The following is a 14500-nucleotide window of genomic DNA, read 5'->3' as shown; positions in this document are numbered from 1 at the left end:
CACCATAACAGTTTTTGTTGTACTTATATAAACTATTTAATTTTTAATGGAGATCCGTTTTGGAAATTGCCATGAAAATAATGCACAAATGGTCCAACAAAAATAAGCATTATTTATGTAAAACATAATTATATTTTAATAATGCACAAATAGCCCTAAAAAATAAGCATTATTTATTTAAAACATAATTATATATTTATAATGCTCAAATGGCCCTGCAAAAATAAACATTATTTATGTAAAACATAATTATTTTTTTTCTTCGAAAAATGTGTTTTTGTGAGATTCACCCATTAAGACTAAAATGTATTCCCCTCCATCATCCTAAAAGCTAAACTGAATTCTGTAATTTTACCCCTAATTAACTGTGACTGAAATGTAAATTTCATGGACTAAATTTCCATGTTATCAAACAATAAACAGTATTTATTTAAGTCAGTTTAACTCAGACACAAACATGTAGCAAAGACAGACACTACAAAAGCATAAGCATGATAATAAGCAACATACTGTCTGTCTCATAAACAGCAAAAGGCTTTGAACTATGTATAGAACGTTTTTTTTTTACAAAAGACCTTAAGTATACACAAAAATAGTCCTCATTATAGATGGTTCCTCTTGTCCATCCATAAGCAGTAATTCTCAGTATCGTTCTCAAGTGAATGACGTATCTTGTGGTCTGAAAGGTCTGCTTTTCCTTATTTCCTTTATGTATGGCTCTTTTGTCTCTTCCAGAATCTCTTAACCTCGCTGTGTCCATGTGGCGTCACCACCATGACCCTGTGAGCGGGGTTCTGCCAAACCAGCACACCTAAACCCTGCAGGACAGAGGCTTTACTGTCAGTACTCTGTGCGTTACTGCAGGAGAGACCGCTACTGGTTATATCGTACACCAAGTAAAAATGGGGGGAAAATTCTGTTTTTTACCTGAGCCCTGTCCCGCAACACTTCAAAATCAGCCTGGGATAAAAACTGGTTGTATAACACTCCTGAAAGAAAAACACTGTGTAAAGTTGAATGACACAAAATGCATCACAGAGACGCCTGTATATTTTCAGGTGGCGTTTATGACCCCATGACCCAAACCTTATTCCAATGCTAATTTTTTATTTGCATTACATTTCACTAACACAATTCATATACAGTCTGACATTTACACTTGAGAGAATGAACCCTGCAGGTCATCCATGGAATGGAAACAAATTCTCCATGCTATAATGCATCAAGATGATGGTTTTTTTATTTATTATTATTGAAATGGAGACAGCCATTCCAAGAGGTTCCATTTCATTAAAACAGGAACACTGTATTATTTAAATCATTACAATCACGAATAGTAATAAAATAATTGTATAATATGTAGTGGTTTTATATGAAGTCAAAACATCGATCGAGTTAATGGGAAATGTAAATTTGCTTTGGAACTACAAAGAGCTGGTCTCGTATACATAAAGACACTCACCCTCAGTAAACTGCAAGCGATCTTTCTCAAGCTCCCACAGTCTGATCTGATCTGTGATGGTTGGGGGAAGAACGGGGTTCTGAAAGACAGAATGACACGCAAACATGTTCATGCATCGAGCAGTGAATATTTGCATTGCAGTATAGAATTTCGAATGATAAGAATCAGCATATTGCACAAGGGAGACACCTAAAGGGCATCTGAAACTACAAGGGGGAACTAATGGGATTAATGCATTTTTAATTAAAGGGATTAATGAGATTTCAAATGAATCTTTTTTTTGATTAACAAAAACAAATGTTAAAAATCCTTAATCATTTCAATTTAAATAATTAAAAACTATTTTAATAATTCTTCATTATTATAAATTAAAGGGACAGTTCACCCAAAAAAAAAATTACCCTCATGTCGTTCCAAACCCATTTTCGAAACACAAATTAAGATATTTTAAAAGAACACCCCCCCCCCCCCATTGAAAGGTAACCAAAACTTAAAATATCCAAATAGGTTATAAATAGTATTGTAGTCAAGACCAAGACCAGTGTGTGTTGAGACCATAGACTGTACAAAAATATGGACGAAGTGTCCGTGACGTCACCTATAGGATTCTGATGAGCAGTTTTGAAGCGTAAAGTAGGGACGAGCTGGCCGTTGCCATCTTGGCAGCGCGTCATCGCGCATCACTCCCGGATAACAGAAAATGGGGAAAAAGGCAGGACGTGGGCGGAGCTGAAGTGACGCGATGAACAGACAGCAGATAAATGGCTATCCACCTGTCACTCGAAGTGGCCACGCCCTTAATTATGCAGAACTTTAATGCTTTATATAATGTAAACGAATGAGTTATACAAAAATTCACCCCCCTCACACTCGTCATGAAGGGCAAAATTAGCCGTATAGACCAAAACCCCAATTTGTACCAGGCTGTAAACATGTTTTATTCTGCTGTAAAGTTGGGCATTTTAACATGAGGCTCAATGAGATTCTGCTCCCTTCTGGAGCCTGTCCCCAGCGCCCAGTCGATGAATTGCAGTATATGTCACTTCCGTATTGGCTTCAAGAGAAACTGCGGGAGGCTGCCGCTTGGTTGAGACCAAGACCAGGGCAAAACAGGGCAAAAACTAACAACAAAATGAATCTTTGCACATTAGTGGTGACACAGATGTTGCATCTGAATTGGTATAATTACAAATAATGTGAAGATTAATGTTTTAAAAATAAAAATGTTGCTCATTGAACATTTTTATAAAATCACATTTGCAATCATGCTCATATTTGTGAAAACAGCTCTCTTGCTTTTGTGATATTGCTTAATTATATTATATAAAAACAAAAAAATTTCGTACAAGTACTATTTTGAAATAATTACATTTTTGTTGACATACTGTATGTATTAAATGTTGCAGAACAGTAACAAACAAAAGAAATCAAATTAGAAATTAGCTTTACATTCAATCGCATTAATGATGTTAATAAATCAGACAATGCACCGGCAATTAAATGTTTGTAGTGATTTAGTCTTGTCCTCTTAGTCTAATACAGAGACAAGACCGAGAGACAAGTACTAGAACAGGTGTCATAAAGGCGTTGTAAAACAATTCCATGTGAATTGAGTGGTTTAATCCAAGTCTTGTGAAGAGATATGATCGCTTTATATGATGAACAGAATTAATTTATTCACAAATAAACGCATTTATATAAAGCATCACATATGGTAATGCACAATCTATAAAAACCAGAGGTATGTTTTAGCATGTTACGCATGCTTCCATGTTCCATAAAATATTTGAAAAAAGTTTTGAAAATCAATGTTTAGATTGTAAATTAATTCACTGTAAATGTATAGATTCGTTTTACGACACCTTTATAAGCTTTTTCAATTTTGGTTACCAGAACTTTCAACGGATGAACAGAAACCTCTCAGGTTTCATAAAAAGTATCTTCATGTGCGTTTCAAAGATGAGTGAAAGTCGTAAAGGTTTAGAATAAAATGGTGGTGAGTAAATGATGACAGAATATTTATTTTTGGGTGAACTATCCTAACCCTTTAATAATTAATTACAAATAATGTTTAATAAATATTTATATTTTATATATTTAATCTATATCGCCCAACCCTATACACCAAGTTTGTTCAGTTGCGGTTTAAATTTTAATGAAACCCTTTTTATTAGCACAAGGATCAAATTAAACCTGTTAGAAATTACCTGTTTAACCATTACAGGGTGTGCTCGGGTCCTTAAGAAGTGAATGATCTGAAAATCATAAGATAAATGTCATTAAAAGGACAAAGCAGTCTGCAGAGCAATAAGCTCTGAGTTACAGCGGCTGCATGCGTCTCTCACCTGCTGTGCAGTTATGCCGTTACTGATGGCCTGCTGCACTGACTCTCTGGTTACCTGAGCAACAACCAGGTTAGGAAACCGATACAGCATCTCACTAAATAGAGCTACCAATGCAATCTGGAGTTCAGAGTCTGTCGGACAGAGATAAAAGAAGAGTTTTGACTGATCTCGTGAAGCGCATTGCCTTTTAGACATGTTGGTGTGTGTAATATGTGTCTTACATACTTGTGTAGGCATATACTCGATAATTTGTTTCTACAATGATGAAGCCTGTGTCCCCTGTTCCCGGTGTGGCTCCTAGTGCAGAACAGGCAGATCCAGAGGCAGGGCTTGCTGTGACTCCTGCAGATAGAGTTATGGCCAACCTCGTAGGGTAGTATCTCCTTGACTTCCTCTGTGAAAAGATGCAGGGAATGATGCAAACTGGTGCAAGTGCTTGTTTTAGACACATTTAAACTAAACTTTTCATTACAAACATTTCAAAGAACTTAATATTAGGAAAAAATTAGATTGAATATTAGATTCCCATATTATTAGAGGACATCACGTCCCTAGTAGAATAAATAAATAAATACACACATAGACACACACATATATATATATATATATATATTAGGGCTGTCAAAAGATTAATCGCATCCAAAATAAAAGTTTGTGTTTACATAATATATGTGTGTGTACTCTGTTAATTATTATTTATATATAAATACACACACATTCATGTATATATTTAAGAAATATTTGCATGTATATACATTTATATAATCTATAATATATATAAATGTTTTATATATAAAAATAATATTTTTTTCTTAAATATATACATGCTTGTGTGTGTATTTATATATAAATAATAATTAACAGAGTACAAACACATATATTATGTAAACACAAACTTTTATTTTGGATGCAATTAATCACGATTAATCTTTTGACAGCCCTAATATATATATATATATATATATATATATATATATATATATATATATATATATACACACACACACACACACACACACACACATAAATGTATACATACACACATCCATTCAGTGTCAGAAAAGACATTTACAATGTTACAAAATATTTATATTTAATTTAAATGCTGTTATTTTTTTATCTTTCTATTAAAGAAATGTTATAAAGAAATTAAAAAAAAAAACTATTTCTGAAGGCTCATATGACTGAAGTAAAGGCTGCTGAATATTTAGCATTGCCATCACATAAATAAATTACATATTAAAATACCTTAAAATAGAAAACATTTATTTTAAATTGTAATAATATTCCACAATACGACTGTTTTATTGTAATATAATCGAATAAATGAAGCCATAGTGAGCATTAAAGTCTTGTTTAAAAAAAATGGCAGATCCCAATAAATAAATACATTTAAGTTACTGTTTGGCAAGGATCCTTTGAGATTCTAGATTGGTTCTAGATCCTAGAAATTCTATTCCAAATCCTGTAGGCTACATATTTTGACTAGACGGTACATACGTAGTTATTCAGTATTTTTCCATGATGACAAACCTTTCTTTGGAAAACCAGACCAAACTCTCGTAGATGCTGCAAAAATGTGAGCAGAGACTCACTCATGCCCTCCACAGAATAGTCCTGCAAGAAAAACAACAATCAAACTACAAAGCAAAACCTTTTAATAAGACCAAACATACTTTATGGGACTATGGCAGAATGGCTTCTTTAATTTAATTATGATAAGTAATGACTTTTACCTATGACTCATATGTTATTCTTGACATTGTAAAAGCAGAACTCACCCTACCAAGAGTGGAAAAACTCAGTTGGAACAAAAAGGAAAGAATCTCCACCAGGTCCATTCCTCTCGACTATGAAGGAGAGAGATTAGACTGTTAATAAGGAGGTGGAACCATATTTTGATCATTCCAACCACATGCAGCCTAATAACACATGAACAATCAGAATGAAAAGCCACACACTGGAATGAAAAACCATCATGTAAACACCTTGGGGGGAAAAGGATCAGACTGAAGTACAAGTCTTGAATAATTCACCAAACAGATGAGCAATTGCCATGCAAACATTTTTATCCGACTACTTTTTATGATCAGATTCATAAATACCTTGTGTGTATACGCATAGTTGTGCAGGAACTCTCTAACCCAGCAATCTTTGCAAAGTACTCTCATCCAGATGTCTAGTTATTGAAGGAATCGGCATGAGGCCATATGTTTTCACACGATAGAGACACTTTTGGGATGATGCTTCACATTGTCAGCTTTTGTTAAGTAAAGTTAGCAAAGCGAGAAGAAAGCAATGTTTTTCAATATGTTAAAAAGGCAAACACACTGTTGTGCCATGCTAAGTTGTTAATCTTTCTCTGACAGGACTCAGAAGCTTCTCGCTGTTATTGCACTTTTTGCCTGCGTATAAATGTTCTTCATAATTTCAACATGTGAATCCGCAGTTGGATTAATCTGTGCATGTAAACTATCTTATGATACACATATATAATAATGTAGGGGATCTTTAATGTACAGAATAGATATGTCGTACACTGACCTGTGCTGTGTTGAGGTACTGCAGGGTGAAGTACCACAGCTGAGATGCTGTGTCCAGCAGTAGGAACTGAAACCCTGCTGATGTGATACAAGGAGCCTCACCAACTTCGCTGAGAGAGAAAACAGATCAAGATCATTTTTTGTCTACCCTTCATATTTGCCCTACTTTGGTTGGTGCATCAGTGGAGTGATGGTGTGCTCTACCTCCTCATGAGCCCAGCCTGTGTGAGGAGCTGGGCCAGATCCTGGCTGACGGCTGCGCTAGGAGATCCCACCATGAAGTGAAGGATGACCTCCCAGCGCTCCATGGCATAGCGGTCGAGACTCTCTACATCCCTTGCATGGCGATCGGGACCCAGGTTGCTACCCTCATCTGACCACGGTTTACCACTGACAAGGATAAAAGAGAACATGAATCCAGAAAAACCTGCTGCCGCAACACTATGATGGTTGTCAATTAAAACCGTGTTCCTCACCCGCCTAGAAGTGCTATTCTCAGGTTGTCTTTAAACACAGGGTTGAGCACAAAGCCTTGAAGTCCACCCTGAAGCTGCTGACTGTGCCAGAGTCGTAGACCAGTTAACACAGACACACAATGATCGTGGTCTCTTGGAAAAGCAAAGACACCAACATATGAGAAAGAGATTTTTCATAATGTGGGGTCGTTAATATTTTTTAAACATGGCCTATTATGCTTTTTTTACATTTTCTTGTCTGTAATGTTGCCGTTTGAGCATGAAAACGATCTGCAAGTTACAAAGCACAAAGTCACTCTAAAGGGAGTTATTCTCTATATCAGTAAGCACTGTTTCTGAACTCCCTGAAACACATTGATTCTTAAAGGTCCCATGGCATGAAATTTTCATTTTATGAGGCATTTCAACATTAATATGAGTTCCCCTAGCCTGAATATTGTCCCCAAGTGGATAGAAATGTTGATCGGTGTAAACCCGAGTTCTGGCTGTCTCTCTCTGCCTTTGAGAAAATGACAGGCCAGACGAGCCAATCCTGAAGTCTCCTGGTTTGACGTCCAAGCAGGAACAGTTTCCTCCCTTTCCTCCGCCCAGAGAATCTGCCACACCCATGCAAACACTCAAGATCATTAACGTTACTTGTGAACGAGTGAACACTGGCAGTTTCTCAGTGTTTGGATGTACAAATGAAAACAGAAGTCTTTCTTCAGTTCCTTCTGATCTGTGATCATTGATTTCTTATGTGTAGCTTATTATTTATTATTTGTGGACACGCAGCGGCTTCTCTCTCTCCCGACAGAAGGTGTTTTCGTGTTTTCTATCTTGTGAGTCAGTGTTTTTGTACGTCCTTGTCGCGTCTATCTGTTCTAAAATGTGCATACAGTCTTTTCTGTTTAACATCAGCAGTCACATCTTTAGAGATAAACTTCACGCACGCCGAAGCTCGGCCTCCAACATCCCCGACCCCAGTACTGCATCTGGCCCACAGCGGAGGCACCAAACGCGGCGTGAGATTAAGCAGAAGCAGGGTAAGCGTGAGGGTATCCGGCTAGGCTAGCCAGCTATCCCCACAATAAACTGGATTACATTCGATTACAGCTGTTGTGTCTTTGTTTGCGCTGTGTAACGTTACTCAATGCGCGTCAATGACGCTATTCATATGATTGGAACATATCTAGAAATAATGCTATACTCAACACTTACTAACTCGTTCATCTCGCTGTAATGGTACATTGCATGTGTTACAAAGTTGGTAGAATAATGATGAAGAGGACTCGGTGTGACTGGGACTCGTGTTTATTCAGAACTCTCAGATACAAACACAATAAACTCGCGCTGACTGACAGTGCTCTCATAACTCAGTAGTTACTATAAATAACTTTGTTAGCAATCGCTTCGTCTCTGGTCCGTGATGTCCGGTTCGCGAACGAATCATTCTTTTGAATCGGTTCTTTTTAGTGAACCGAACCAGTTCACCAAATCGGACTGAATCGTTCTAAACGGTTCGCGTCTCGAGTCAGCGCTGATCCATAATTTACTAAAGTTACTAACTTTCTGACATGAGTGACAGCCCCTCCGACTAGAAATAAACTAATAACCTGAAGTATATGCTAGTAACTACAACAGTTCACCCTGAACTGAGACATGCTGAGAGAACTGATGAGAAGTGAACACAGGTCCATCCGTCTCTCTGGCAGACTCGTGCCTGCTCGTGCCTCGTTAAACCACGCCCCCTCCGCTCATTTAAAATGCAAAGATGTTAGCCAATCACAACAGTGGGCGTTTTTACTGAAGTCTCACAGCAGACACGCCTCTTGAAGCAGGGCATTCAGCCACAGGGCAAACAGCAGTATAGAAAAAATGCCTTTTATTTCTAAATTATGACATTTTATGATGTAAAAATCATACTAATAATATAAGTACACCTCAGAAAACACTATAAAATAATAGAAAAATGCCATGCCATGGGACCTTTAAGGTTTCTTCCAGGAACATACACGTTACAATACCCCTCATTTAAATCATGACAATACAAGGCATATGCAAGGGCCGAGGCCTGGTTGAGTTGCGTTAGTAGTGTGTTGAAACTCGCGGTTATGGTAAAGGGGCGTGACATTTCCAAAACATGCTTGAAGTGGTTAACAAAGTACAACACACTGGTCCAGCCGATCAATTAAGCTTTTCGGAAGTGGGTTTTCATAGGGGAAGAAGCTAAACAGAGCATTACTGACAGACTGCAACAATGTAAAAAAATAACATTCAAGCATGAAAAAAAACCTGTTCTACTGAAAGGTTGGATTCTGAAATCCACTGCCGCTTCAATATACCTATATAAATCCAAATTAAATTCATAATCAAAGCCTTAATCAATATTTATCCTCCTCTATTATTATAATGATTTTTAATTATTATTTCCAGTTATGATATTGCTTAATCAAAAGAACCACTGATTGTTTGTTTCTTCCTTTAGGTTTTCTAAAGTTTGTATTTGGTCTCTGAGTGGTGACTGAGCGTCTGTCCTAGGGATGTGTGATGTGTCGGTAAACACTTGATTTCAGTTACGTGTTTGGATTTTGGAGGCATCACACACCCCATCCATCTGTCAGTGGATCTCCAGCTTCCTGACAGACCGACAACAGCTCGTGAGACATCCAGGACTCACATCCAGGACTTTCACTACCAGCACTGGCGCCCCCCAGGGGTGTGATCTCTCCCCACTGCTCTTCTCCCTGAGTCCCTGTACACCAATGACTGCACTTCTAAAGACCCCTCTGTGAAGCTCCTGAAATTTGCAGACGACACCACTGTCATCAGCCTCATCCAAAACGGTGATGAGTCTGCTTACAGACTGGAGGTTGAACAGCTGGCTGTCTGGTGCAGTTATAACAACCTTGAGCTAAACACGCTCAAAACGGTGGAGATGATAGTGGACTTCAGGAGGAACAGCCCAGCACTTGCCCCACTCACCATCATGAACAGCACTGTGGAAGCAGTGGAGTCATTCAGGTTCCTGGGCACGACCATCTCTCAGGACCTGAAGTGGGACAATCACATTGACTCCATTGTGAAAAAGGCCCAGCAGAGACTGTACTTCCTTCGTCAGCTGAGGAAGTTCAACCTTCCACAGGAGCTGCTGATTCAGTTCTACTCGGCTGTCATTGAGTCTGTTTTAAGCACTTATATCACTGTCTGGTTTGGTTCAGCTACCAAATCTGACATCAGGAGACTACAACGCACAATCCGGACTGCAGAAAGGATTATTGGTGCCTCCCTGCAAACCCTCCAGGACCTGTACTCTTCCAGAGTGAGGAAGAGAGCAGGGAAAATCATCACAGACTCCACTCACCCTGGACAACTCCTGTTTGAACTGTTACCATTAGGATGGCGACTCCGATCACTGGCCACTAGAACATCTAGGCACAGGAACAGTTTCTTTCCCTCTTGAACAGTTAAAATACAAAAATGCATTATGGTTTGAGCTGAAGCTCAACCAACTTCAACCTTGGAGAGACTGTATCTGTGTATGTGCGTAATATTCTATGTTATAGATCAGTATTGGACGTGGTTTACGGGCATCCTAAGAGATGGGTCTTGTGTCTTGATGGGACTTGTTGTTCTGGGCAAGCTGGCGCCTGCTCCAGATCTGGAAGGTCACTATGTGCCTAATTCCGGGGTGAAAGCGTCAACGAGTGATCTATGGACATGTGAAAACAGTATAACTGTTGAGAAATTGTATGTACGGTAGAGGGAACATGGCCTACAATCTCCTTGTGAGACTTGAAGCTGGTTTCTGCTGATGAAACTGCAAACTATTCTTCAGTAAGAATGGTCCTGGGTCCTAAACTGTTACCCTAACACTACCTAAACAAGACTTTGTGAAAGGGCAAAATAATGGAATTGTGAAATGGCCTCTTTAATGTATTTGAAAGAAGTCCCTTATGCTCACCAAACTTGCATTTATCTGATGAAAAAATACAGTAAAAAAAGTTCTAATTATAGAACTGATTTCTATTATAATTTATTCCTGACGGAAATGTGGCATTTTCTGCATCATTGCTCCAGTCTTCATTCTCACATGATCCTTCAGAAATCATTATTTGATGATGATTAGTATTAGAATAATAGAAATAACTATTGTACTTACTTTTGACTGTCTTTTTTAACCCAGAGTGCCACTGCAGCCTGTGGAAGTGGGTGGTCTAAAAACAGCATTCGCATCACATAATTCTTTGCCAATGCTGGAAGTTCCCTGTGTGCAGATTAAAATGAGAATGAGCCTATCAGCATAAATTATTGAGATTTAGTATTATATCAGGGTTGAGGACATTGAGGGAGACAAGTCCCCGCCAATAATTAGAAATGGTCAAATTGCCACAAGTTTTGCATTTATTACATATTAGGCATACACATACACTGCTGTTCAAAAGTTGATCGGTAAGATTTTTTATGTTTTTAGAAGAAGTCTCTTATGCTCACCAAGGCATTTATTTAATAAAAAATACACACACAAAAAAAGAAAGTTTTCTATTTGAATAAATATGAAAATGTAATTTATTTCTGTGATGCAAAGCTGAATTTTCAGCATCATTACTCCAGTCTTCAGTGTCACATGATCCTCTTCAGAAATCATTCTAATATGATGATTTGATGCTCAAGAAACATTTATGTGTCAGACAAAGACGAGAACAGCCGAGGTAAATCAATGTAAATGGTTTATTGCAGAGAAACTCGGAGGTAGAGTGGAGAGACAAACAGGTGAGAGGATGCTTATGATAGTTGGTGACTTAGCTGGCAGATAACAGTGTTTTCGGTGCAGGTGAAGGACTGGTGCAGGATGCTGGTGAAACAGGTAAACAGATGATCCTGGCAGGCACAAATGAATGGATACGGGCAGACAGAAGACTAATTCAGGTAGGTTGTCAGGTGAGCAAGACAGGGTAGGTCATGTGTGCTTGTCATAGACGAGACCAGACAATAGGCTTGTTTGAGATGCGCCTCGCCTGAAATTCAGCCGAGACTAGGCGGCTGCAGTGAGGGGAGGAGTGAAAAAAGTGCAGGCAAGATGGACAGTTCTCTCTTCTCGTAGTGGATCAGACACCTGCGAGATCAAAGGCGGATATCGCGGGATTCACACTCGTGCGCTTTGTTGCTGATAAACTGGATGAGAAAGGCTTCAGATATGTCTCCATTGGCATTCAGTACATTTACACTCCCAAGACCCATAAAAGGCACTTAAAACGTTGTTACAAAGTCCATCTCACCACAGTGACTCTACAATAATTTTTTACGATGCGACGACAATAGTTTTTGTGCGCAAAAAAAATCAAAATAACACCTTTATCCAACTTGTTATTGTCTTCCGTGTATGCCTTCCGTAAATGCACACTAACCCCATTTTGAGCACTACGCCGAGACCTAAAGCACGATCAATGTAGAATTCAACAGCTTAGATACGCGCGTCTTCCTCTGCTTGTAAACAAATCGCTTCTGGGTCATGTGTCCAAACGCCGGATCTGCGTCATATTCTCGCGCATGCGTCGTGGAGGCACACACGATTTTCATTTTTGGGTGAACTAACCCTTTAAGCTGTGTCGTCAGCAAGTCGTTTCCCATCATGCTTTTGCTCAGCGCAGTCGGTGGAGAGCAACTGCGCTCGACTGCAGAATCCGACACATCCGCCTTTCGCTTGCGAGAGTTTTTTGACATACGTCAGCATGACATCAGAGCAAGGCGGACCACCCTCGGACACTTTTCTAACTGGCATGCATCTCGCGCTGATCACCGGTTTTTTGCTCATCTCAAACAAGCCTAATAGTAAGGTGGAAGGTGACTGCTTAAATACACGGTGTGATGAGGGTGATTGCTGTCAGATGCGGGAGATGGTGGAGTGTGTGCAGGTGGTTAGCAGAGAGGATTATGGGAAGTGTAGTGCAGATGTGGCGAGTGAGCTGGTGACTGTGGCATTATGATTATTATCAATGTTGAAAACAGTTGTGTAAAAAAATATGAATAGAAAGTTCAAAAGAACAGTATTTATCTGAAACAAAGCTTTTGCAACATTGTACTACCGTTCAAATATTTTGGGTCAGTAAGAATTTATTTATTATTTTTTGGGGGAAAGAACTAATAGACATTAATACATTTATTCAGCAAGGATGCATTCAATTGATCAAAAGTGACAGAAAAGACATTTATAATGCTACAAAAGATTATATTTAAAATAAATGCTGTTCTCTTGAACTTTCTTTTCATCAAAGTATCCTGAAAAAAAATTTCACAACTGTTTTCAACATTGATAATAATCATAAATGTTTCTGTGACACTGAAGACTGGAGTAATAATGCTAAAATTCAGCTTTGCATCACAGAAACAAGTTACATTTTAAAATATATTACAATAGAAAACAGTTATTTTACATTTTAATAATTTTTCACAATATTACGGTTTGTTTATTTTATAAAATAAAAGCAGCCTTGGTGAGCATAAGAGGCTTCTTCTAAAAACATTACAAATATTACCGATCCAAAACTTTTAAATGGCAGTGTATATTATTTGCAAATAGTTTAAATTGGATTACTTTATACCTACAATAAACCGGGAACTTATGCCATTCTTATTTCTTTTCCGTTATTCCCTTAAATCCCTTTTAATCCTTTAATTATTTAATTTCTTTAAATAAAGAGAAAGACCAATAACTTAATACCCACCCACACAAAAAAACTAACAAAAAAGGTTATGGCCATGTATTATATAATGGGCTCAGAAAAGCATTTGAACAATTAAGCCACATATGAAATTTGTGAATGTTATTAGATTAGATTTAAAAAAAACAGTGGCACCTGAAAAAAATACTAGATGTTAGAAATGTTGTGTTATACTTCAAAACTGTCACAGACTTCTTTGTAAGAATTGTTGAGGCTTGAAAAGTACAAAAAGTTTACATAAATGTCGTCTGCCTTTATATTACCTAATTAAATAACATTCATCCATGTAAATATGTATATATATATATATTCAAACACTAAGGCAAGATTGACCTGTATACTGCCAGGCATGTTGCTGGATGATTGTAAAGCCTGTCGAGGACCTCAGGGCTCAATTCCTTTAGATACTCATGCAAGTTCTTACACTGCAGCTGGACGCGAAACTTCATCTGTAAACAGGGCAGACAGATTAATAAGATACAAAAGATGACCTGCATTAAATCTTCTATAATTAAAAATAATTATGACTGATATTTTTGCACATAGGAATCTGTGACTGAGGCGTTCAATGAATAAAACTTAAACTAAATACATTTAAAAACAGAAGTCAACATCAACGAATACCGTGAAGACGACATATAATAAACAATGAAACCTTGAGACTTTTGTGTCCTACCGTTAATGAATAGTGGAAACGTACTAAAAGCTAAATTTATCTTAAATACTATACATCGTTAAAAAAAATGAATTTAATTTATAGTCAGCAGGCTTACCTTGTTTCACATGTGTCAGGGAGCAAAATACAGTGTATTAAATTACGTGAATCGTTTCATTTCTTCATTTGCATTCATCTACGCATTCAGTGAGGATAGTATGAAGCCATGTTGAATGATCACGTGATCGCCGAAACAAGCAGTCTGATTGGTTGACGTGCCGTGCATGGGGAGAGACTTTTCGATAAACTGTTTTTTTT

General features: G+C 37.8%; 1 protein-coding gene across 1 annotated transcript; it reads right to left on the bottom strand.

The window, feature by feature from the left end:
* Positions 1-19: 19 nt before the first annotated feature.
* On the bottom strand, positions 20-14441 carry gtf2h4 (general transcription factor IIH, polypeptide 4). Its single transcript, XM_079828493.1, has 14 exons — positions 14301-14441; positions 13861-13976; positions 10968-11072; positions 6827-6958; positions 6555-6740; positions 6352-6460; positions 5589-5657; positions 5341-5424; positions 4033-4201; positions 3808-3938; positions 3670-3717; positions 1463-1541; positions 928-989; positions 20-818 (listed from the first exon to the last, which is right to left on the bottom strand). The coding sequence occupies exons 2-14, from the start codon at positions 13974-13976 to the stop codon at positions 708-710; spliced, it is 1401 nt and encodes a 466-aa protein (XP_079684619.1). The 5' UTR covers positions 14301-14441; the 3' UTR covers positions 20-707.
* Positions 14442-14500: the final 59 nt, after the last annotated feature.

The sequence above is a fragment of the Gobio gobio genome (genome assembly GCF_949357685.1).
Source record: "Gobio gobio genome assembly, chromosome: 11".
In the NCBI taxonomy this organism is placed as follows: domain Eukaryota; kingdom Metazoa; phylum Chordata; class Actinopteri; order Cypriniformes; family Gobionidae; genus Gobio; species Gobio gobio.
The sequence above is the reverse complement of the archived record's forward strand: the minus strand, read 5'-3'. Positions and strand labels throughout refer to the sequence as shown.